Source organism: Pelmatolapia mariae, linkage group LG7 (assembly GCF_036321145.2).
Source record: "Pelmatolapia mariae isolate MD_Pm_ZW linkage group LG7, Pm_UMD_F_2, whole genome shotgun sequence".
NCBI classification, from domain to species: Eukaryota; Metazoa; Chordata; class Actinopteri; order Cichliformes; family Cichlidae; genus Pelmatolapia; species Pelmatolapia mariae.
The window spans coordinates 58,492,943-58,516,772 of NC_086233.1; the positions used below are offsets into that span (position 1 = coordinate 58,492,943).

At 39.0% G+C, this 23,830-nt stretch overlaps 1 protein-coding gene across 1 annotated transcript in view; it reads left to right on the forward strand.

Annotated features, from left to right (window-relative positions):
- The first annotated feature begins 969 nt into the window (after positions 1–969).
- Positions 970–23,830, forward strand: part of trim44 (tripartite motif containing 44) — a 44,037-nt gene continuing 21,176 nt past the window's right edge. Inside the window, exons 1-5 of the mRNA XM_063481201.1 lie at positions 970–1,179; positions 1,935–2,615; positions 3,855–3,932; positions 10,440–10,736; positions 17,486–17,508. Coding sequence (XP_063337271.1) covers positions 1,971–2,615; positions 3,855–3,932; positions 10,440–10,736; positions 17,486–17,508 — 1,043 coding nt within the window. The 5' untranslated portion in view covers positions 970–1,179; positions 1,935–1,970. The remainder of the gene's footprint in view (positions 1,180–1,934; positions 2,616–3,854; positions 3,933–10,439; positions 10,737–17,485; positions 17,509–23,830) is intronic.

A 23,830-nucleotide genomic window follows, 5' to 3' on the forward strand; every position in this document is an offset into this window, starting at 1 on the left:
ATGTCATGCATTACACGTAACCCAGAATTTTGGGCTTTTAAGTTTGAGTTCATATAAATTGGTTGGGTTCCTGGCACAGACCTTGCTTTTAAGTATAGTCCACAAATTTTCAATACAGTTTATGTTGGGACTTTGACAATAACGTCCAAGAGATTTATTGTCAGCCTGTGCAGAAATGTAAAACTCTCTTCAATGTGGACATTGATGTTGGGGTTCTTGCAGTTTCCAGTTCATGGCAGACTTGAGTACTGGTGGTTGCTGAGCTGTTCCTGAACATCCTAACCAACTTCTCATTTAAAGGTGGCAGTCTCTGTCTTCTCCCAGCCCTTGGCAGTGGTGACACACCCAAATAAGTTGTACTTACCGGTGAGTTCCTTCGACTTTCCTACCGTTCTGAGTTCACTTCAGTCCAGTGAGCGCTGTTAAACAAATCCTTTTGATGCTGGCAAACAGAAACTGCCAGTTGTTGTCAATTATGATCCCTACCAAGAAGTTAATGGGCCAGGGCTTTGTGAAGTCATCACAACCACTTATTAAAATATTTACGTTAAGGTATGCATACATTTCAGCGCATGTGTATATTTTGACTCTGTGTGAAAGTCCACGTAGATCTTGTTTTGAAATCTCTTAAAGATGTATGCTGTGCAAAGATTTCACCCCGGAACAAAACAGAATGCCCCTGAAGACCTCATCTAACCTCTTGACCCGTGATATATTAGCTACATGACAAGGTTGGGGCTTTTGGTGCATTTGTAAAGTAAAAATAAATAGATAAAATGTTTATATGAATAAATAAAGCACGGAAAAATGTTAACCCAAACACAAAAAATGCGAGGCTTCGGGTCAGAGTTTCTCTGTCTTGGTTTTACTCGTCAAACGAGTTTTCTCTCTCCCGCCTCTGTGTGTCTCTACCGTTCCCAAACACACAGGAGACTGCTAGCAGGAAGTAGAAAAAAAGAAGACAGCTGACAAAAATAAGGAAGTAAACGTTGTCGGTTTAGAGCTGGAGCTCCCTTTGTGCTGTAAAGTAAAAGTAGCTAAGTCGACAGCTCAGCAGCAGAATTCAAAGTACGACGGCTGCGCTAAGGAAGTTAGCCGTCAAGCTAATTCTTCACAGACTCCACATTAGCTCAGAACAAGCCCTGAAGAGAAAACACGAGGGAAGAGGAAGACAGACGAGTAAGTACACTCTGCAGACTGCTGCAAACTGCCCTGCAGGATGAGGGAGAAAATGTCTGTGTGTTTGTGTGAGGAGGCACTGTGTGAATGTGAGTAAGAGACAGAGAACTGGCAGAGAGGGGCGGTGGAAGAGAGAAAGAGGGGGAGTTTTCTCTCCATTACAGCACTTTTTCTATCGGTTGTTTGTGTCAGCAGTGGAGAGAGTACACAAACAGAGCTCAAGAGAGGAAGACTTCGAGGAGAAGGAAAAAGGAGACAAAAAAGTGTGAATCAGCCAGGCATGCATCTGTGCTCTCCTCATTCTGTTCAGCTTCACTCCTGCAGAGTGGTCTGAAAGGGGGTGGTGGTGAGTGCACATAAAGACAAAAAAGAACGATATGAAAAGGTCAAGGCCTGACGACATAACCAGGGAGGTGAAAGAAGGAGAGCAGGGGAGTGTTTGGTCATGCTGAGGGCACAGGCATACACACTCAGCACTTTCTGTTTGTGAGTCAGTAAACAAAGTGAGTGTGTTTGCACACAAAGGCAGTTCAGTGACTGCAGATGTGGTGTGTGTATGTGTGGGGCTTGTGCTGTAATGTGGCACTCAATGGCATTTCGTCTAGATGCCTGACAACATCTGTTTCGGGAATATTAAATCAGAGGGGATTAGTCCTGAGAATCTTGGACTTTCCCTTGTGCAAAGATGATATGTGTTTACAGAAGGTCACAGCTATTTATAACCCGTCTTCTTCTCACTGTTTCTCTCCTGTCAGACTTGGCTATCTGATACCTTCAATTTTTCAGCCACCATGGAGCACAACAGAGAACCTGAGACAGGTTCTAATGAGCTGAAACAAGAAGAGTTGCCGCAGATGGACGGTTCATGTGATGCATGCGAGCCTGATGAGGCCCAGCCAGCAACACAAGTGTGCCCCATCTGCAGTTTTGCCTTCTGCCCCATCCATGCAGACAGACACGCCAGTAGCACGCATCATGTGCTATTGCCCTATAACCATGAAGGCACACAGGCTAATGGTCTTGGCACAAACAGGGACTCCAGAGTTGGAGGCGCAGCTGAGGATGAAGCTGTGGGAGAGATGGCAGCTGAAATGGGTGCAAATCGTGGGATGGCACCTCTTGGAGTGGCAGTAGTTAATGGGAATGAGAGGGTTGATCTTGAGGAAGGAGAAGGAGCCCATAACTCTCCACCTGTGGAAGCAGAGCTCGGCGAGGGAGCTGAGGGTGCAGAAGCAGGGCCAGAGGCTGGGGCTGCTGAAGACAATGGGAAGAGAAACACTGTGACAGTAGAGAGATTGCGTTGCAAGGAGCATGGCCAGGAGGGCTCCCTCTACTGTAAACCTGATGAGAAGATCATCTGTGTGGTGTGTGCTGTGCAAGGTGAGCACAAGGAACATGAGATCATAACTCTGCATGAAGCCTACGTTTGGCAGAAGGTGAGCTGCACACTTATGTAAGGTTTATATATATATATATAGTGCACCTAATCTTTATGGCATGCCCCCCAACAGAAGCATACAGTGTCACATGTTTAGTTTGCATTTCTAATTTTGTATTAGGTAGTGTGCCAATCATTGTCTTCAAGTTAATTTGAGAGGGCTATGTGCTCTATTTTAAATATAACAATGTCCCATGATAACCCGCAGTTCTTCATCAATAAATTAATTCTTACAGACACTTTCATTCCTGTGAAAGCTGTGAAAGAGAAATGAAACATTAAGAATACACCACGATGTCCCTTTTGGTTTGGTGCCAATTATGGCTTCACCCTTACTCCGTTTTCACAGATGGCCTTTTCTCTTCAGGCATATTAAATAGAGCCACTGAGTCACAAGTTGTTTAGTGAAGCACTGCATTTGGTCCAGTAAGTCATGTTAATGTGTTGGATTTGTGGGGGGAAAAAAAAGGTCCATCAAATCTGGGTTCATCTATGCAGAGCATGGTGTTTCTGATTATTACAGTTTCATTTCAGGTCAGATGTTCAGCACACTGATCACATTTGGGCTGTGCTATTGCACAGAGGACGTTTTAACAAGGTGATATGATCAAAAACAAGGGCTTAGTTTTGAATTAATGTTATGAGCAACAGAGGTTTTTGTTTGTGAGCGGTGAAATAAACTGATTTAGAAAGTCTGCGCAGGAGCCTTATTTTAAAATGGTCGTGCAAAGTCAGTGAAACTTAACTGTCTAGAACTGCAGTGTTGTCTTTGGTGGTACAAACAAAAGCAGAGCAACACACTTAACTGACGTACATTTACAGACACATATGGATTGATTACAGACAAAGAGGGTCAGACATACAGCCCAAGGCCACAGTGTTTAGTCTAAACATCCCTTAGCTTTAATCCTGCTTCCTGTGTTGATGTACTCTTGTGGAGAAACTTTATCACCTTGTATGTTGCATATCAAAATATGTAATATTGTAGGCTGTAGTCTCCTCAAAATGCTGTCATACTACCAGAAGAGTTTTTTTTGGCACTGTCCTTGTGTAGAGTTATAAACTACAATGTAAACTCAATGGTGCTCTTTCGAATGCCTGCAAGATTAAGGTGAACAAATAATTAGCCTGCTGCATGTCTTGTTTGACTTGCACAAAAAGAATATCTGTGTTTGTGCTGTTTTTATAGTGGCCTACTGTGCTGTGTTTACCGCTTGTTTGTCTGTTGTATCTGCAGAGCAGGCAGGGTTATGACCTGCTGGGCTGTACACAACAGATGGCTGAGAAGATCAAGACCAAGTGGACCAACCCTGAGGTGAGTGCTAACTCCTGTGTACGGAAGCCTAACACTTGCTATACAGCAAAGAACCATTTTTAGAAAACCTCTCCCAGAAAAGGTGCACGCATCTGTTCTTAATTAATGAGCTCATACCGGCACTTATTAAAATGAAGTTTGAATATATTTGTGGTGATAAAAGGTGGTTTTAAATTCCATGCAAGGGGTGACAGGGCACCATTTGTATATTAATTTGGATTTTATTGAGATTGTGCCATGTGTTTTGAGATTGAATATGCAGATTATTTTTGAAGCTTACATTTAAGAGACAGTTGAACAACCAATGTATTTAACATTAAGTGTGCAAGTGTTACAGAACATAGATATAAGAGGTTTGAGTTTGAGATCAAACAACAGTGTAGTTATACAAATAACCAGTTCTTTGAAGGTTTTTTACTCACTTGGGAGGGACTCCAGAGTCAAGAAAATGATGGTCGATTTTAAGTCATATCCATGGACGTATTTAGGGCAAGCAGTGTCAGTCATCCTAACAAACTGAAGCTGCAGGCGCTGGGCATTTGTATATTTTAAATGCAAATGCATATTTATGCTGGCACAGTTGGGATGTCACTGATATGAAGTCCTTGTATGCATTATTTCTTTGTCATGGCTTCTTTAAAAAAAAAAAGATGAATAGCTATTTTTTTTAAAAAAATCAACTAGGTTATATCTGTAGCAGCAACTTGTTTGATTTTGTAGGTTCTGTAGCTACGATCGAACATTATTTGAAGTCCTAACAAGGCAAAAGACAATCATATCATATTTATAACTGCACACATTTTTTTGTGTGCAGTTATAAATATGATATAGACAGTGCAGTATCAGAAACGGCAGTCTAAAATAGAAGTAGATTATGTTGTAAAGGGATTCAGCATTGTGTATATTCATTGTGCTGCTCCATGCACAGACCACAGATATTCTCTATTGTGTTAGGTTTCTGCAGATAGAAGTCAGCTTGAAGCGTGGCTTCATTGTGTGATTACTGAGTCATGACGTTTTCAGACTTCGGTTGATTTCACTTTTTTGACTCAGCACTTCTGTGCCAAGTCAGAGGTTGTATTTTTCAAAGTGACTGTGATCTAGGCATTGTCATGTAAAAAAATAAAGAGTGCTAAATACTGAATGCCCCGTAGCTGTTGTTAAACCCTTTTTGAACTGGGTAAGCTGACAAAAAAAAAAAAAAAATCAAGTGTTCAGTCTTCGACTCAGAATATGCATATGGTGTAAAATACAATGTTGCATTGCAATGAATTTTTATTATTTTATAATTCATAATTAAGGAAATAAGGGGGACGAATTATCCAATATAATAATGAAGATCGTATCTTTACAGGACTGTTGTGCTATTATACTACTTTTGTTTACTTGTTAAATCCACTCAAATTCTATGGCTCACACACACATCTGACTCATACATGCAGGGCTGGCTTTGTGTACCAGCATCTTACTGTCGGTAGTGCCTTCTGCAAAGGCACCTGCTGGTGTAGGCATTGAGAGGCGGGATATGTGACATAGATTTGTTTCTTCTTCTCAGATTGTCTCAATCATCATGACACAGCTGTAACCTTACTTTACCATTTTCATCAAATCTTTTCCAGGTTGCCCTCCAAAAACAAACATGGTAACCTTTTTCTTAATGTCAGCCTAAACAAAAGCTATTCAAACGGAATTTTCATGACAAGTCAACCTTGAAAGCAGTTGCTGTGTTTCCATTACAGATGCCATAGCGGGGGCATGTTCTGCCACTGAAAATAAAACCTGACCACATATACCTAGGAGTTGTGCACTGAGAGGTGTGACAAACAAAGGCAGGATTGGGAATGTGCGTCCGCGGTCTCGGCTATTTACCATTTAAAGCTGCAGTACCTGTTCTCTCTCTCAACCACCTCTGCAGCCCCTGTTCTACTGTATGCTCTGCTTTTATAACTGTGTCAGAACCCATCGGTGAGCCGTGGCACAAGAGAGCATTGTTGAATACATGCAGAGATGTGACCCAAGCACAGTGGCGTAGTGTAACAGGTTAATTTGACTGGCCTGTGAGAGAGAACACATTTTCTGGCAGCCAGCACCCCACCCAAGTTCATGTGTATTATCATAGTAAAATATCAGTGCCACCCCAAGGACTTCCTGAACATTTAGTCTGGGGTTGTTTCGCTGTGGATGTGCAGTGTGCTTGCTGAAAACCTCTTACCTGCTTGCTCACAGGGCACTGTGTTAGAGACTATTATGTGGTATGTCGGCATGTCCTTTCGGCTCTCTCAAATGTCAGCGTCGCTTATTATGCATGACAGGCAAGTCAGAATGACTACTTGTGCTGAGAAAAGTTGGGTGGGTGGGTGTGTGCATGTATAAAATAGAGGGTAAAGAAAAAGAGGAGCTGGAGGTGGTTAAATTGCATGGTATTGACATCTTAAAACACTTCAGAGAGAAAGAGGGTCTGAGTGGCTGTCTGTGTGTAGGTGAGAGGTGGATGAAAGATTTAACCCTTGGCTTGCCTTTGCTTATTAATTCTAATCTGCTTATGTACTTTGCCACAGGCTTGGGGATTTTAATCTCTGAGCTCATATTGTAATTCTCCACAGGGGACTAGAATATAAGGGGGAAAAACAGTGATAAAGCTGCATACATATTAATAGAGGGCCAGAGGCGTAACATAATTTGAGGAGTAAAGATGGCCGTCTGTCAGTCAGCCAGTCAGCCAGTCACCTGAAGTTAACTATAGTAAGAGTGCAGGTAAAGCATGTTGGGGTTTCAAACCACAGCAGTACATAGTCAGCATATTTACCTCATCTCATGTTTTATTTACTTTTTACTTGTTTCTGCCAGGGTGCCGTCTAGGGCACATGCAGTCCACAGAGCCTCTCAGCTACAGAGAGAAGAGTCCATTAGCAGCACAGCAGTATCAGCCCAGTCACAACTATGTATGTGTGTGCAGTGGCTACATCCATTTTCCCTGCCTCATAAAATCTACAAGAGCAGCAGACACATTAAAGGTGTCTTAGGAAGCTGAGGTTGAGGCATAGACAGGAGAGACATGAAAAGACTTGGTAGTGTTAGGTTTATTCACCCCCCTCTACCTTATCCTATTCTTTCTCTTCCTACCTCCTTTTGCTCTTTAGAGCTTTCACTCCCCTTTTGTTTTGTTATTTTAATTGAATTTATCAGTATCATTCCCCAGGAAGTTTCTTGGCTGACATTCCTTTACTCAAAAACCAATAAAAAGGTGTTGGGAATTGAAACTATGCTATTGTAAAACCAAACACCTCCTGTCTCATTTTTATAACTTCCGCCACTTTCCTTTTTTCTTATTGTTTTATATGACTATAGCAGAGCTGTTTTTATTCAAATCAATTATCTGTCCCTTGCTTTGTTGTGTTAGAGGCTAAATTGGAAAATCTAGTTTCTGGGAGAGATAAAGGAGAGCGAGGGAGAGTAGTGTTCACTTGGAACAGGGCCACTGTTGCTAAGGGCAAGGACAGTTCAAATCCATTTAGTCCTAATGTTCTATTAATGCTTTTTAGGCCTTTTTAAAAAAGCATCACACCAAACAGAGCTGTGAATAGGCAGTAGAGTCTGCTGTGATTTGGAAGAACGGAGAAACATATCTATATGAACTCTGTCGCTTAAAATAAAACCCTAAAGCACAAACATTTTTACCACTCCAATTAAAAAAAAAAAATGAGATGATGATTTTTCATCCCTTAAAAACAGGGAAAGTTTGAACCTTTGTATCAGTCAGTTAATTTTAGATGTTTTAATCATTGTGCTGATAGACCGTAGCAGTCTTTTGAAACTTTTGGAGTTAACTACAAATTAAAATGGCATTTTATTATTTATTTTTTTTTTTTTATGATGAATTTACTGAAGTTTCGTTGTGGTTTAAAATGTTAAGATGAAAAACTCCTTTGATATTGTTGTGAGCTGTATCCATTTTAGTGTGCCCTGATGTCTAATCAAAGTAATAGAAACATGGCAATCATTTTTAAAGTTGTTTATTTTTCCTTTCAATGGCCTGGGTTCTTTTTCAGATTTTTTTTTTTTCTTTGTCCCTAATGAATAACACGACCATTCACAAATTTCAGTCTTAGCAGAAAGCCAAGGCCATTCTCTGTCTTGCTGCTGCTTTTATAATTCAGTCACTAATGGTGTAAAACATGGACGTAGGTTATGGGTCACAAAAATCAGCTAATGCGGAAGTGTTTTCAACTTGCATTCTATTTATAGGCCACCAGATGGCGATAGCTGTGGTTCCAAAAAGACTTCCGATCTTTGGAAGTCTATGGAAAAACAGCTTTTTTTCTCTCCCTCTAACTTTGTAAATCTTGGTCATTTTCTTTCAGAATGAAGGGTTATCCATGTAGGTTGCAATTTTAGGATCAACCCCTCTCCCTTTTTCATGTATTTATTTGTTTGTTTGATTTGGATTTTCTTTCTAATATCGAGGCTTCAAAATGGCACTTGAGAAACAAATGAATGCTCACGCTGTATCTTTACTCCAACTAGTTCCCAGTAAGCAGTGGACTGTTGTCCCTCCTGAGGCCTCATTTTGTGGCCTTAGTTTGCAGCATTGCAAATGAAGATTAGCACGCATGAGTGCTTCTTCCTTCTTCCTTTCCAATCGGGACAAATTCTCAGAAAAGCTTCATTGCTGAGTGAAAGGTCCAATGGCAAAGAGCTCTTGCTTCTCAACAAACAAAGAACTGATCCAGGATCACAGCCTCCATCTGCCTCATAGGCCATGGGGCCTCAGAGAGAACCAACAGAGATGGTTGAGAGAGAGGACGCCTAATTCCGTGTATTCATACCATAGTGTTTGCTTTGGGAAGGTTTGTTCTTTATGGTTCCTGATTTAACTGTTTTGGGTCCATTATCTAATGCCTGTGTGACCACAAAACAACATGGGATCACACCAGCCACAATGCCAATGAGATGTTCAGCCTTGGCCTTCACTGTGGCAAAAAAAGACTGTGTACAGGCATTTGTCCAGATTATTAGAATGTTTAAAATCGAAATTCTACAGTGAAAAATGTTCATCTCTCCATGTTTTTGCTCACATAGTTGTGAACCCCTGCCTATTTATAGTCCTGAGGCACTCACTGTCTCAACTTTACTCTGTTGCGTCTTTCCTGACATATTAAATATTTTGCTATGTTAGAATTAAATTCAGAGTGGTTTTTTTAAATAGAAAGTAATACAGCTTCTCAGTTTCAGCATTGTGGTGTTTCCTTGGTACTATTTTCTATAAACTTTAAATTATTTGAAAACTATTGAATTTTCTTTTTATTTACATTCCACACAGCACACAGTTGTTTTGGCATTTTAGAATAAATGAACTCAGCGAGAGTCATGTAGTCAATGCTGGTCCTTTCTCTCCAGTATTCTACAATGGGGGGCTTTGATACAAGTAGGTCTTGACAATGAATGAAACTTTGTAACTAGTCTAACCCAGTTGTACTTTTTTGTTCTTTATCTGAGAGAAATATATTCATGGCATTGATTTTGGTGAAGATAAGAGAAAAAACAACTCTTTGCTTTCCAATTAGATGTTAACTAACTCCCTCTGTCTTATTCAGAATGAGCAATGTGCATGTTTTTCTCTCCTCATACAAAGAAAGTAAATTAAAAGTGTTACTTCTTGCGCTTGGTTTAATGGGCAATTTGGAGAATCTGATTGCTTGTGCAGAAATGGCAAATACACGATAAAACTTTGGGCCCCCAGGGGCCATGGCTCTGCCAACCTTAGTAAAGACTGATGATTCTTTGCTTCACTGGAGAGAGGGAGACTGAGGGGAAACAAGATTAAATAGATGGAAAGGAAGAGAGTGAAGTTCTGCTCAAGGGAAAACGGGAGACAGAGCAGCTGATGTTCATAGATTGAAGCAATTATATTCAGGAGCAGAGATCATGACAAGGGATTTTGGGTTATTTTACCTCATGACAGCATCTTCATTGGAGGTGGAGTTTTGTCTAGACAGAAGGACTGCAGGAACGAGTTTGTTTATTGAGGTGTTTTAACGTAATGAGTCATAGCTAAAGAGAGGCTCATTGGGGAATGGGCAAAGGAATTAAAAAGGTATCTCAGTGAGCAGTTCTGCTGCCTTGAAAGCCAAACAGATGGCTTGCTGTGGTAGAAGGAGCCTCTGAGATCTCTATCTGCAGATGGGATGCATGGAGTTTGCCTTTGGGGAATCTAATATATGCTATCAATTAGTTAATGCATGACAGAGACCTGTAGGCTTGCTGAAATAATGTTCACATTTAAATGTATAAAGTCCCCATCTGACCCTCACATGCATTGCTTTTAATTGCTTTTCCCCCCTGCATTCAGATTTTGAGTAGCTCATTGTGGTTTATTCTGGTTAATTTGTGGCGGCTGTATTTCTCTGTTTTGTGGTGAGTTAAATTTGCCCTGTTCATTCTTTCTTTCTCATTGTTTCCTTCTTTGTCTCTTTGAACTCTTTCTACATATCTGTCTACATATCTTAGATGTCTACTGAGGAACTTGAGGAGTATGTGAACAGTCAGTTTGAGGAGCTCCGCAAATTGGTGCTACTGGAAGAGAAGAGGACCCTTCACCTGGTAGACCTTAAAGAAGCATTCCTCACAGCATCTGCTGCTGAGAAAATCGCAGAGATCACTCTTGAGACTGAAAAGCTTCAGGAGGAAATGGCCAACATAACACACCAGCTATGCCTGCTGGAGCAGGCTGAGGCACAGGCAATAGCTCCTGTAGTGGCAGTAGAGGCCCTTTTAGCAGGGCCTGGAGCAGCTCACAGAGTGCCGGTAAGAGTAGCATTCATAACGTTTTCTTTTTATGAGGGATATTTACCTTCTTAAACATTTTACATGCAATGGGGAATATAATTGTTTCCTCTAAGTTGGTGCCTTTTAAACAAAATTTGATTTTTGTTTATTTATTTATTTAATTATTTTTATAAATATTTTCTTTATGTTCTTAGACTTTTACGCTACCTATTTGTTTGACCAGTTAAGCAGGAACTATAGTGTTGCAGAGACTATATAAAAGCAGTCATTCCTGTTTTACTATAATGAAATCTGCCTGTGGGACACATCCCATCTTGATGCATTGTAATGCAAAGTCACCAGACGAGTCCACACAGTCTCAGACACTAACATCTACCTAGAGCTTTAAGCTTACCGTCAAAATGTACGTCGTGAATCGAAGCATGCCAGCAGGCTCGCAGCCACAGAAACTATACCGTACCCAGTACACTGGAGCCTTTCCATTTGCATATTTAAACAAGCTTGTTTACTAACTAGGCCTAAAAATGTCATTTACATACCAGTCTTAGAACATTAACCAAGTGCTCAAGAAATGTAATGAAAAGCCAGTGTCTTACTTGCATGTTTGATTGAACTTGGCACCCTAATTAGCAACATAACAGCACAAGGTCTGTTGAGAGGATTTTGAAAGAATGATTAACTCATGTAACATGAGAATATGCTTGTAAAATCAGTGCTATTGCTCTTATCTAAAAAAAAGGTTATAGGTAGTTTTAAGGTAGGATGAATAGAGAACAAGAACTGCAACACAGAACAGTTATCAGCGTTACATAAAGCTGTCTTTATTTGCTTGTGATTAGGCCTGGTCTTTGTTTAAAGATGAATGCTGTCAGCCATGGATGCTTGATCCCAGGTCATCCACTTGAAATGATTTTCTTCCAAGTACTTAAGAAACCTTCTGCAAACAGCAACATTTATAAGGAGAACAGGTGCCATCATACACAGCTTTGTTCCAAGTGAAAAGAGACACTGGATCTACAGTATTTATTCATTATACATTATACTTATATATATTGAAATTATGTTTTCTGCCTGTTCTCTCCTCTGTTAATACTGATGCATGTAGATAGATGCAGATAAAACCTAAGCTTTTGGCTGCAATGTAAGGCCAAATACCCTTTTGCTATAGTATTGGCAGTTATAAACACATTTAGTCTTTTTACATATTGGCCCCTTGGTGAAAGTTTACACCTTGTGCCAAAGAACTGCACACACCTGCACATGTGTGCAATTACACTATGTATTATAGAGGTTTGCATGTATGTGACCACTTGCACTGTGAAGGGTTGCAACCCATCTCCTCACATGTGCATCAAACTCTGTGGCACTTCACTGCGTGTCTCATTTGAAAATTGAAGAGAGGGCTTTTACTGCTCATGGCCCCAAATTAAAATATCGCATTGGTCCATTTGTCACTCTCTATATTTCAGTCACTGCAGTTAAGAGAGGAAGCTTGAGTGTTCCCTGGAGGTTCTGTGCACAACTAAGTAGGTTGTAGTAATGGCGGTAGCTGACGTGTAGATTGCTTTTCTTACTGAGAAATTAATCCTAATGGGCCAAGTTCATTATGGCCCTAAATGAATGTCGATGGGTAAGCTGTTTGTTGTCATGTGTTAGTTATTGATGGAGTAACTAAAAAGCAGCGTTATTCGTTCACTGGAGATTTGTGTCGGTACAGAAAGAGAAGTTAAGTAGCTGCTCACTATGGGCTCAAAATGTGGTCATAAATATTTTGTACTTGTAAATCAGTTTTGTACTTGTAAATCAGGATTTGTATGTGTAAAAAGAATTTGTGTGTGTGTAAAAAAGATTTGTATGTGTAAAAAAGATTTGTGTGTGCGTAAAAAAGATTTGTGTGTGGACTTAGCCAAAAAAAAACCTGCAAGTTACACGTACGAATTTTGACCCTATTTTTCTTCCTTTCATCTGATTGGTCAATGTCATGTCAATCCCAAATGTAACAATCCAATCAGAGAACAGATGGGTTTGGCTGTCGGAGGGGCGCTTTGTTTGAACTGCAGGTCTTTGAAGGGAATAAATGCCCTTTTACATGCCAACCCAGCGTTTTCCTTCATCACCACGAAGGAAAACAGTCTGTGGTCGTCTGAGTTTGGTGATTTTTGTGTCACAGGTCTACGTGCTTAATACAGGGACTTCCACAGCCTTTTCAACAGCGCTGCGGACCGCGGGGGGCGGGCAGTGTTTTGGAAATGACAGTCTTCATTACAAAGCTTTCTTCATTATGAATTAGCATACATGTTTTTATTGAACATTTGAAGAACTAGCAAAAAAAACGAAACTCTTGTAGAGGACATAAAGTCAGAGATAGAAACGACAAGGAGCAGGTGCATCTAGTACAGGTAGAGCTGCTGCAAAAACCCACAGAGCCCAGCAGCCAGCGCAACAAATTCTGGATCCTTTGCTTTTAGTTAGCAGTTAGCATTAGCAGCACATCCTACATCTGATGTGAAAGGACTTTTATGCTGCGCACTGTGACTCACAGCAATGGTCCCGGGTCAGCCCTGACTTTGTGTTAATCTAATCCTAAAGTAATGATGGTATTTCTAACCACTGACATACCACAACTTTATCCTTTCAACAGCTGCTGAAAGTTAGCGGACCTAGCTGCTATCGGATATTTATATAGAGATCCTCCAGCTTCAAACTGTATTACCCTTCAAGGACCTGCAGTTCAAAAAAGTGCCCGTCCGACAGCCAAACCCATCTGTTCTCTGATTGGATTATTACATTTGTGATTGACATGACATTGACCAATCAGATGAAAGGAAGAAAAATAGGGTCAAAATTCGTACGTGTAACTTGCAGGGGTTTTTTGGCTAAGTCCACACACAAATCTTTTTTACGCACACACAAATCTTTTTTACACATACAAATCTTTTTTTACACACACACAAATTCTTTTTACACATACAAATCCTGATTTACAAGTACAAAACTGATTTACAAGTACAAAATATTTATGACCACATTTTGAGCTCATAGCTCACTTATTACGTATCTTGCTGTGTACTAAAGCAAATATACAGTACCATCTGACGCTATCACTCGCTTGTTTATCTACAACATTTTGGTGCTCCCACAGCGCTTGTAACTGTTGCATGTTTCATGTAGTCCTCATGTAGTTGGGTAACAACCTTTCATGTTGTCATGGATGAAACTAACATTTTTGATGACTCCACCAATTATTGATAGGGCTGGATGTTTAGGCAAATTTGGGATCAGTCTTTTTAAAGTTTTATCTAGGCTGGATGGGAGCCTTAGTACACAACCATTTAAGGTCCGTCTATGATGGTAGATGATAAATGGTATGTTGGTTGCTGGTCAGAATCTGGTTGGGTCACACTATGAATTTCATAGAATTTACCCAAAACCACACTTGTGTTTACTTGGTGTCTTAGGTAGTTTGTTAGATGTTGTGCTTTGGTTCCATTATTTTCCTCCTTTTTTTGGGACTAGTTTCCACACCATGATGCTGCAACCACAGTTTTCAATTGTGTGGATTATACTAATGAAGTGAGGCTCAGTGCCTGGTTTCATGTGGTTGGGAAATGTGGCCAAATGGTTCATTTCAGATGCTTTATAGCACTCCTAAAAATGGCTTGCATCCCACCATCCCTCTATAAAAATCTTATTGGTGAAGTGCCGTGCTACTGATTGTGCTTCTGTAAGGATTTCCCATAATGAATTAACAATATATTTCCATAGCCTTCCTTTGGTTTGACATTGTGGAGAATTACATACAGACTTATACGGAAGAAAATGGGTTGAATCCATTTTAACAAGATTTGGAAAATTAGAAAGGGGTCTGAAAAGTTTTCACATGCTGTATGCGGTCCCTGTTTGCTTTTTTGGATTACTGTTTATTTCTCTTCTTGTAAAGCTCAATCTAATCCTGCTAGCCCGGGAGCTACAGTTCACCCTCCAGCCCTTTTTGGAATTGGTGCTTTGAGTCAAACATTTTACAAGAAAAGAAGGATTTACTTTTTCAGACAATTGCTGCTTTGCATATCAAGGCCAAATACTGTGGCCATGTTACTGCAAGTCTGTGGGATATATAAGCTTGCACGCAGAACCATCTTTTTAACATCCTTTGGATGAAAATTAAACAATTGGAAGGAGTTAGACAAAACTATTAAAAGTTACAGTCTGTTTGTTATCACATTGCTCAATTTCCATCTTTTCATTAAAAAGTGGCTGTAGGTACTCATTTATATAATCATTAAATTTGTGTTTACTTAAACAATTACTGATGATAGTACAGTAATTAAAAAAACACACATGCCCCTGGGCAGGAGTCTTACAGCTGAAAGGGCGATATGTGTCAGCTAAAATATCCATACAGATACACAGAGAGCACAGCAAACAGAGTAACTGAACATGCACACTCAAACGACAGGACTATATAAGATGGTACACAACAGGTGCATGACTGTAGACTAAACACGGTTAATACTGTGTAGACAGAGTTTATGTGAAATTCTTAGCGTATAAGTACAGAATTGGATTTCGAAGTTCTCGGAAATATATCTTCGAAAAACAGACACAGAGCCTCACTAAGCTATAAAGAAGATTCAGCATGAACAGAAAGCTAAGAAGCCTCATTATTCAGGCAATCTGAGTCAGAACAAGTGACCTAACCCTCACTTAGTTCTGACCCAAGTCTGCTTTGTTCGGTTTTAATATTTTATACATGTTAGTAGGATTTTGGTTTAAATCATTTGAAAATGATAAGAAATAATATTTGAACAATAATTTTTCTTTTTTTCCCTTCATTTTTTCTATATTTATTATTTATGACTGTACAAATGGGGTGTCAAATGAAATATATTTTTTTGCTTCAGATAATTTTTTTTGTTTTACACTTTTCAGTTGATGCTTAAAGCTTCAAATAAGATTAAGTTGTTATTTGAAAAACAGATCGTTCTTTTAGGATATTTTCGTTTTAAATTCTCTGAGCAGCTCGTGGTTGCATTGTTTGATGACTGTTCGACTGTGGTTTCTTTCCAGCTTTGAGAGACCAGTTTTTATGTGTGCACATAATAACTAAGTTGCCCTAGGCCATGTGAATAATGTAGGAAATGTTGAATCTGGGCTTATTCAGACCTTAAGGGATATTTTTGTCTCTATTGAAAAGGTAACCATAGTCCTATAGCTGACATCTTCTTTCAAACTGCACATTTCTTTTAATTTTGTTCCATTAAAAACTCTTAATTGGACAAAATAAAAATTATGAACACAGCAGAACTGTAACACAAGCCTTGTTTGTACTCATAAACTGATCTAGTCAAAACAAAGAAATGCATTATGTGTTACTAATAGACAGTTGGCCTGCAATGAAAAAAAAGACTTGCATGATAAGGTGAAACGTGAAGCGGACATGAATATGATATATTTTGCCTTTAACAGCCAGTATGCATAACCCTATTAGGCCTTTTTAAATAAAACTTCCATTTCATAAAAAAATGAAATGGAAGTTTCTATTAAAATGCGATTTACCTCATTAAAAAGCCATATTTGCTTTAACGGCACAGACAAAACAAGATTACCAGTGATTCATAAGCATTTGGTGGTATACAGAGGCAATTTGTCATTTTGTATATCACCGCAGTAGATTTTAAATCAGACAACCAAGATTTGATTAAACTGCAACATTTCAACTTTAATTTCAAGGATTGATACAAAAAACAAGTTTTGTATTAGCTGTTTAGGAATTACAGCCATTTTTATACACAGTCCCTTATTTTCAGAGGCTAGAAATTAATTGACTTGCAATCAGTTCCAGGCTTGTTCCCTCAGTATTGCATGACAAATTAAGGGGATAAAAGATCTAGAGTTGATTCCAAGTGTTGAAGTTGCAGCTGTTTACTGGAACTTTCCATATGAGGTCCGAAGAGATGTCGATCATTAGGCTGAAAAATCAAAATAAACCTATCAGAGAGAAAGCAAAACCTTTAGGAGTGGCCAAGTCAGCAATCTGGTGCGTTATTAAACAGAAGGAATATTGGCCAGTTAAGCAACACCAAAATGCATGAAACATCACAGAGGACAACAAAAATGGATTGGGGGGGGGGGGTAATAAAACATCTAGCCAAGTCAAGAACATTTCAAGGATGTAGGAGTGTCATTGTTTAGGTCTATACCTTCATCAATGTATAAACAGGAGTGTTCAATATAAGCACATGTATAAACATGTTAATTTCTGACTGTAAAGATTTCATGTCTACAGTCGAGCAGTAATTTAAATGTGACAGATTTGCTTCGGGAAATAATGAATTTGCATCTTCTAGGATTGGATGAGATTTCATTTACTTTGTTGTAAATAAAAAAATGAAAAAAGGCATTTTGCTTGCAATGATGATATGAGTGTTCCACGCCGGCAGTGTGATATTGAAAAATCTTTTAAGCTCCAATCAAAATTAAATAGAACGGCCTGCACATGACTAATGTTTGCAGCTTCGTTCCAGTTTGTTCCTTTAAAAGCTCATGAATATACATGAGCACAAGTGCAAAATGAAACAAAAAATTAATGGGTCAGATTTTAAGCCACACCAGCTGTGGACTGCACTGATTTAAATTGAGTTATTTTTTTTGTTACTCAAAATGCATGCAAAAAGATGTCAAATGTTTTGTTTTTTTAAAATAGGTTTTTCTTTCTCCCTCTCTCACTCTTTTCTTTCTCCCCCTTTCCCTCCATTTATTATTTTCAGCACAACATTGAGGCCAGGCCAAGGTAAGACTGCCCGTATGATTCATGTTCAGCTTTTTATAGCAGAATAGTTTAACTGTGACTGAAGACCCCTCTGTACCTCCTCCTTCTCCAACATCATCCACTATGACTCCAACTAGCATTCATCTCACATACAGTCACACACCTTACAACTTTTTTTTTCTTTTTTTTAACCTTCCCTCTAACAACCTGTCATTTCCTCCCTCAAACATCACCCAAACTCACACACATCAAGCCATTCCATGCCTCCAAACCTATTCAGTCACATGCAAGTCACATCTGTGCCCCAGCAAGGCAATTAGTAGTCCTCTTCTGAGTGTCCCCCTGGAATCAGAAGAGGTGACAGTCTGCCTGGTCCAATAAAAGTGCTCAGAACAGCTGCTGGCAAGATGCGTGTGTGTGTGCGTGTGCGTGCGTGCGTGTGCGTGTGTGTGTGTATGTGCATATGTGCATGCATTCCCTCATCTGAGCCATTTCAAAAAGCCCAAAAGTGTCTTTAAAAAAAAAAAAAAAACCCATAATCTTTAACATGGTTCCTAACTAATTTCTGGATCCATAGTTAATCCTTGAATACAATATTATCGGTGATAATTTTAGGGCGTATCTAGGCTTGCATGCATTTCTGACAGGATTGCTGCATCATCAGCAGGATCAAGTCTCACTATCTTATACATCATTGTATTTACATCTCTAATGTCTCAAAGCGGGTAAGGTGTGCCTACAGACGTGTAGAAGGGAGATTTCTTTCTCAGCTACTATGTGTTAATTTGCATCATGGTTTGTCTATACTTTGTCTTTCACCATTCTGTCTGTGTGTGTCAGACAATCTGAAATGGATAGTCTCACACTTATTGATCTGTTGACATGAAAACCTCTCTACCTTCTTCCACCAGAACAGGAGCACTCCTAACACCATCTGTTGTCTCTGCCTTCCTGCTTAGCTGTCTCTGTGGGCTTTCATCTCAAAAGTACTCCTCCTCTCTACAGACACAGACAGATACACAAATACACACAATACACAGATTCAGACAGTTACAGCAAATGCCACTTGATCTGTCTTTAAAGAAAAATAATTTCTTTATTTATTTAACATAAAGGCTGAATATAAATATAGAAATAGTCATGTGCCGTATAATACACTTTTGATGGACAATATCCTTGTTTCCAGCAAATAGAACTTTAATTTTTAATTAAACTTTGTACCGCTGACATTTGTGCTGCCTGATTGTGGGAAATGTACTTTATTTTCTCCCTGGAGTGTAATGTTCTTTTTAATAAGAAATGAACACATTGGCCAGGGCTGGCGCATGGTGCCAACATGCAGTGTGTTATTGATTGGTCAGCCACTATTATGACCCTGAAGTTCTAGACCAGATGGCGGCAAGCTTGGACTCGAGGGTGAAATGAAGCTAATAGTTTGCCTTTGGTCAAGGTTAACCTCTACATCTCTGTGCGCGCACACACACACACACCCACACACACCCTGATATAATTACTCCGACATATTACACTAAAACGCAGTGTGTGCAGAATTTACCATGGCTGGTGTAAAATGGCACCAATTTGGAGAGAAATGAAAGGAAAAAACCAGAAAGGTGTGTTTGAAAGAGCTTGATGTAGGACGGTGTTTGTTTGTTTTGGGGTTGTTGTTGTTTTGGGGGGGGGGGGGGGGGGGGGGGTGGGCTTACTCGTCTTACAACTTGAAGGTGAAGCAAACAAAAAGGTAAGCAGGAAAAAGAGATGAAGTGGAATAGGTGTAGGGAGGAAATAAAGAGAAAGAGAAAATAGATTTTAGAGGATCAAGCATGGAAAGGATGTTTAGGGTTATGTGCAATGGGATCCAGACAGCAAATTGATTATGGAGCAGAAACACTAATCCGCTGTCTGAGCCCCATATCGCTGCCGTAGACAGAGCATTCCCGTAGGACCACAATCCTGCACCCACACACATCTTTCCTGGTCTTGCTCATCAATACAAACCCCTGCCTCTCCCCAAGCCGCTTAACATAGGTACTTCATGCCTGCCAAGATTTGTCCTCCTCTGAATATAAATCTTGCTTCGCTCCCTCCTCCTTCTCCCAACCATTTCTCTGCTGGCTCTAATATGATGCATTGCAAATTTCACTCTTATTCTTTAGCTTTAATCTGAGTGCCTCCCTTCCAGCCCTTGTTCCTGACTTTTACATTTTTACATATGTTTGTATATGTGTTTGTCTGGTGTGGATTTAAAGTATACAAAGCTTTTTGAGTGTAATGTTTGTATGAATTCAGATTTGCGAATTGGAACATTATTTGTCGTCATTTATCTAATTTATCTCTTAGACTCTCTTCATGAATCATTTTGGTGGTTTTATATGCTGCATGTGCTCATAGATAAATGCTTAAAGGTGGACATATCTCATGCTTGCAGCCTTTGGCATTTAATGTATCTGTTTTATAAATTTAATTTTAAAAGTATTTATTAAATTAAAGCTAATAGGCATTCCTCTCATTTTCATAGCTTATCTATGTACAAACTGGAAGAAAAAGTTTGCAAACCCTGGGCAATTAGCAGAATTTCTGCATTGATTACTTCTGCAAAGAACTGTATCTTTTCAGCAGTCGTTTGTCTTGCCTGTTGCAGATTTTCATGAAAAGTGGGAGAGCATAGGGAAAGTGAAAGTATATTCATTTGTGCTGTCTGCATTTCCACCATTCTTGCAACACAAAATGGTTGAAGCAGAATGAATGCACAAAATGACAGTGTTTTTGATTTTGTAGAGATTACTGTAGGTGCTTTTTGTTGTTACCCTTGCCTACCCCATTTCTTTCATGAGAGCTGCAGCTGTTCTGTATTTCCATCATTTGCTGATTTTGTTTCTCTGTGGATTGATAAAAATCCATGTCTTACAGGGCTTTTTGTAGTGTTTTTTTTATGTAATGCTTCGTCTACATTACTGCAATTGAGGTTCAAAACAACTAGTCATTTTTAGAGAGTAGTCTTTACCAGTAGCCAGTTTTTCTATTACTTCATTTGTAGGTAGCGCACCTCTACAGTCCACTCTCCCCCAGCTCAGCACGTAGCTGTTGAAGAAGCTATTAGCACTGAACTTTTTCCAGCTTGCACTGGACTGAGTCCAATAAAGACATGAAAAGTATAGTGGTGTGTTATTAGTTTAGTCAGTTTCTTAGTGTTCAGTTCTGAGTTACATAAAGATCAGACCCATTTTATGATTAATCAGTGAAGAACTCGAGGTGATTCCAAAGAGTTCAGAAACTTTCTTGCAACTATGTCTACTTGCCAGTGATCATAGACGTGTGTTGCATGCTGTCTGAACACACAAACACGCATCCACAGTCAAGGAAAGGATGGGGAGAAATGGATTTACTAGTATAGCGGATTTTCGGTTCCTGAAAGGCACTTTTAAGTTGTCTCCCGAGGTATTGCTTAAGAGAGAAATGGAAGAAAATAAAATAAGACATTGACAGAAAAAGATTTTACACTAAGGAATTCTACGCACTAGGCTTGCATTTGCCTTTCTGTTAGACTTTTTGGAGGCCTATTTTTAGCAAACGTGTAAACAGATTTAACTGCCTTTTGGCTTGTAGGACTGAATGTGTTTTTGAGTGAGTGGGTTTTGGAGCTCCGCTTGCCAAAAAGAAGTCGGTGGGGCACCGTTCATGGGATTATTTTATTCTGCTCTGTCACATTATCAAGCCTCTAAGCAAGGGCAGAAGTCAGCTTTAATATGACTGTCGCCTGCACATACTTGTGATAGATTTGTTGATGGCTGATGGATGTTTGCCCTGTTTGGCTTTAGTTTTAACTTAGTTGTGTCAGAGATGTGAATATCTAATGAACACACCTCTATACATAACTTGCTAAAATAGGTTCAGGATGGTAACCGGTCCCAACACTAGGCCTAATGCCTATATTTACTCTGTCAGATGTGTTTTTGCTACACTTCTTTAATAAAAAACTTACCCAAGCATTTCTGTAAAATTCTGCTTCACACTTTCTAGTGTGACAGTTGTAACTCTAAGTATTTTTGAAAGCTGGCCCATCTTTAAGTTAGGTCTTGTCAGAGAAGGCAGGTTTCTGTTTTCTTTGCTTCGCACAGTGACCTGTACCTCTGATTTAACCTGTCATCCTGGCCATATACTACAGTACAAATACAGAATATGAGATGCCTTTAAGAGAGGTATTTTGGGAAAAATCATGCATCAGTGTTGACTTACAATTGTGTCTATATAATAGGTTTAAAAGCTTTTCAAGCCACAAAAAGAATTGTACCCTATTCAAACAAATAAATTGAAATCATATCTTAATAACAAAAGTGTATTAAATGTGAACTTTAAAGATTTGAACTTTGTAATATTACACTGGATATTAATGAACCAGTGGAAATAACGAACGCTTAAAATCATCTATGTGTTAATGTGTCACTTAATCAAATGTAATTAAATTCTGTGTGTCTATATTATGTGTGAAAATATCATTCCTACTAAACATGTACTTAGATCTTTGGTAACAAGAATTATGTTATGTATAGAGGTATATTTAAGACTTTGAAACAAAAGTAATTAATACATAAAGTTGCATTTGCATGGGAAGAAAGTCAGATCCAAGGATAAAAGTGCACTGAAAAGCAGCAGAATCCATCAATAATGAAAAAAAGAAGAAATACACACAAATAAGGAAATAGGATTAGGACACTGGAGGCTATAGTTGTCATTAACTACATCATATTGCTCTGTCATAGCTGCTGATAATCGGGTTTGTTTCTCAGTTCAGTATAGGCAAAGAAAAAAAATTATTTTTTTAAACTGAACTGCCTGTGAGCTTATGATTCTCATGGTGCAATTACACAAAAAAAGGTAAAACTAGCAGGAGAGTGCAGCACTTCTAATTCCAGTGTAGAATTCCCCCCATTCATTGCTTTAATCACTCACGTCTCTCTGTATCTCAGAAGTCCCTTTGCTTTGCTTTGCTTCACTTACTTTTTTAATGCATTTCACATAACACACACACACAGCTGAAAGTAAAGATTCTCTCTCTGGTTCCTTCAGTAATCTTTTTGCTTTTTGCTTTTGTCTTACATAAACACAACCATCGCACTGAATAGCTACCATGAATTTACTCTAATGTATCAGTAATGTACTTTCCAATGTTCCGTTCTTTATTTAGTCATTTCTGTACATTTTATTTGTTTTGTAATTTTAGATAGTCTCCGTTTATAATAACATTGCACTAGATATAAATGAGCTCAAGAAAATATATGAGAACTTAAAAGATTTAAATGGCCAGAGCAAGGTGGGGATGACTTTTTTTTTGTTGTTTTTTTTTACTGGTGTGTGGGACTCTTATGGGGGCCATTATCTTCACTGTGTCACGGGTGTCTCACAGCGATTTTGGCAGCACATTGTTTGTTGCACCGGTCAGTCATGGACCTCTCGGTTTTTGTAACCTGGCACGTTGCACCACAGCCATCGCAGCTGGACTGAAAATATGAGCATACGATCGTGTTGATTTTTACAACCATTATACTTATATTCCAGTACAGAAGCTGAGAGACATACAAATATACAGAGGGAGATGTTGCAAAACAGGTAACTGTTGTTTAGGAGAATACTGCAGCAGGTTCTTGCTCCTTAATGGTGGATATAAATAGACTGTGAGTTGAGGGTGTGTCTGTGACTGAAGTGACCATTCTCTACTGCAACATTCAGATGTAGGGTCAGAATTTGCCATAACAACAATAATAATAATAATAATAATAATGACTGTATTTATATTCCACTTTTGAAAACACAGCACAAACACAATACAAATTGCTTCACAGTTCAAATAAAGTCAATATTAAGTGTACTTATTAAAGCAGACAGACACAGAATCAGCCATACCGACAGACATGCATGCATGGTTGTAAACTCTGGCCAAAAATAAAAAGGAAGAAGTTAAGAAAATGCTAACCTATAAAAATGAGTTTTCAGTAGTCACTTAAAACAAATAACAGAGTCATCCGACCTGATTGACTGGGTAAGGCTGTTCCACAGTTTGGGCACAACAACCTCAAAAGCACAATCACCTCTGGTTTTAAAATCACAGCGAGGGACAGTTAGAAGACTGTGGTTAGATCATCTGAGAGGCCAAGGTCTTAGAAGCTCTGCAGAGACCTGTCCATATGAGCCTGATAAGTTAATAACAGAATTTTATAGTGGATTTTGAATTTTACTGGAAGCCAGTGAACAAATCAGAAACGGTGTAATGATGTCATGTAATCATGGAGCAAAACCTCTAAGGAATGTTTAAGCTAAGAATGAAGCGAAGAATAAAGGCAAAAGG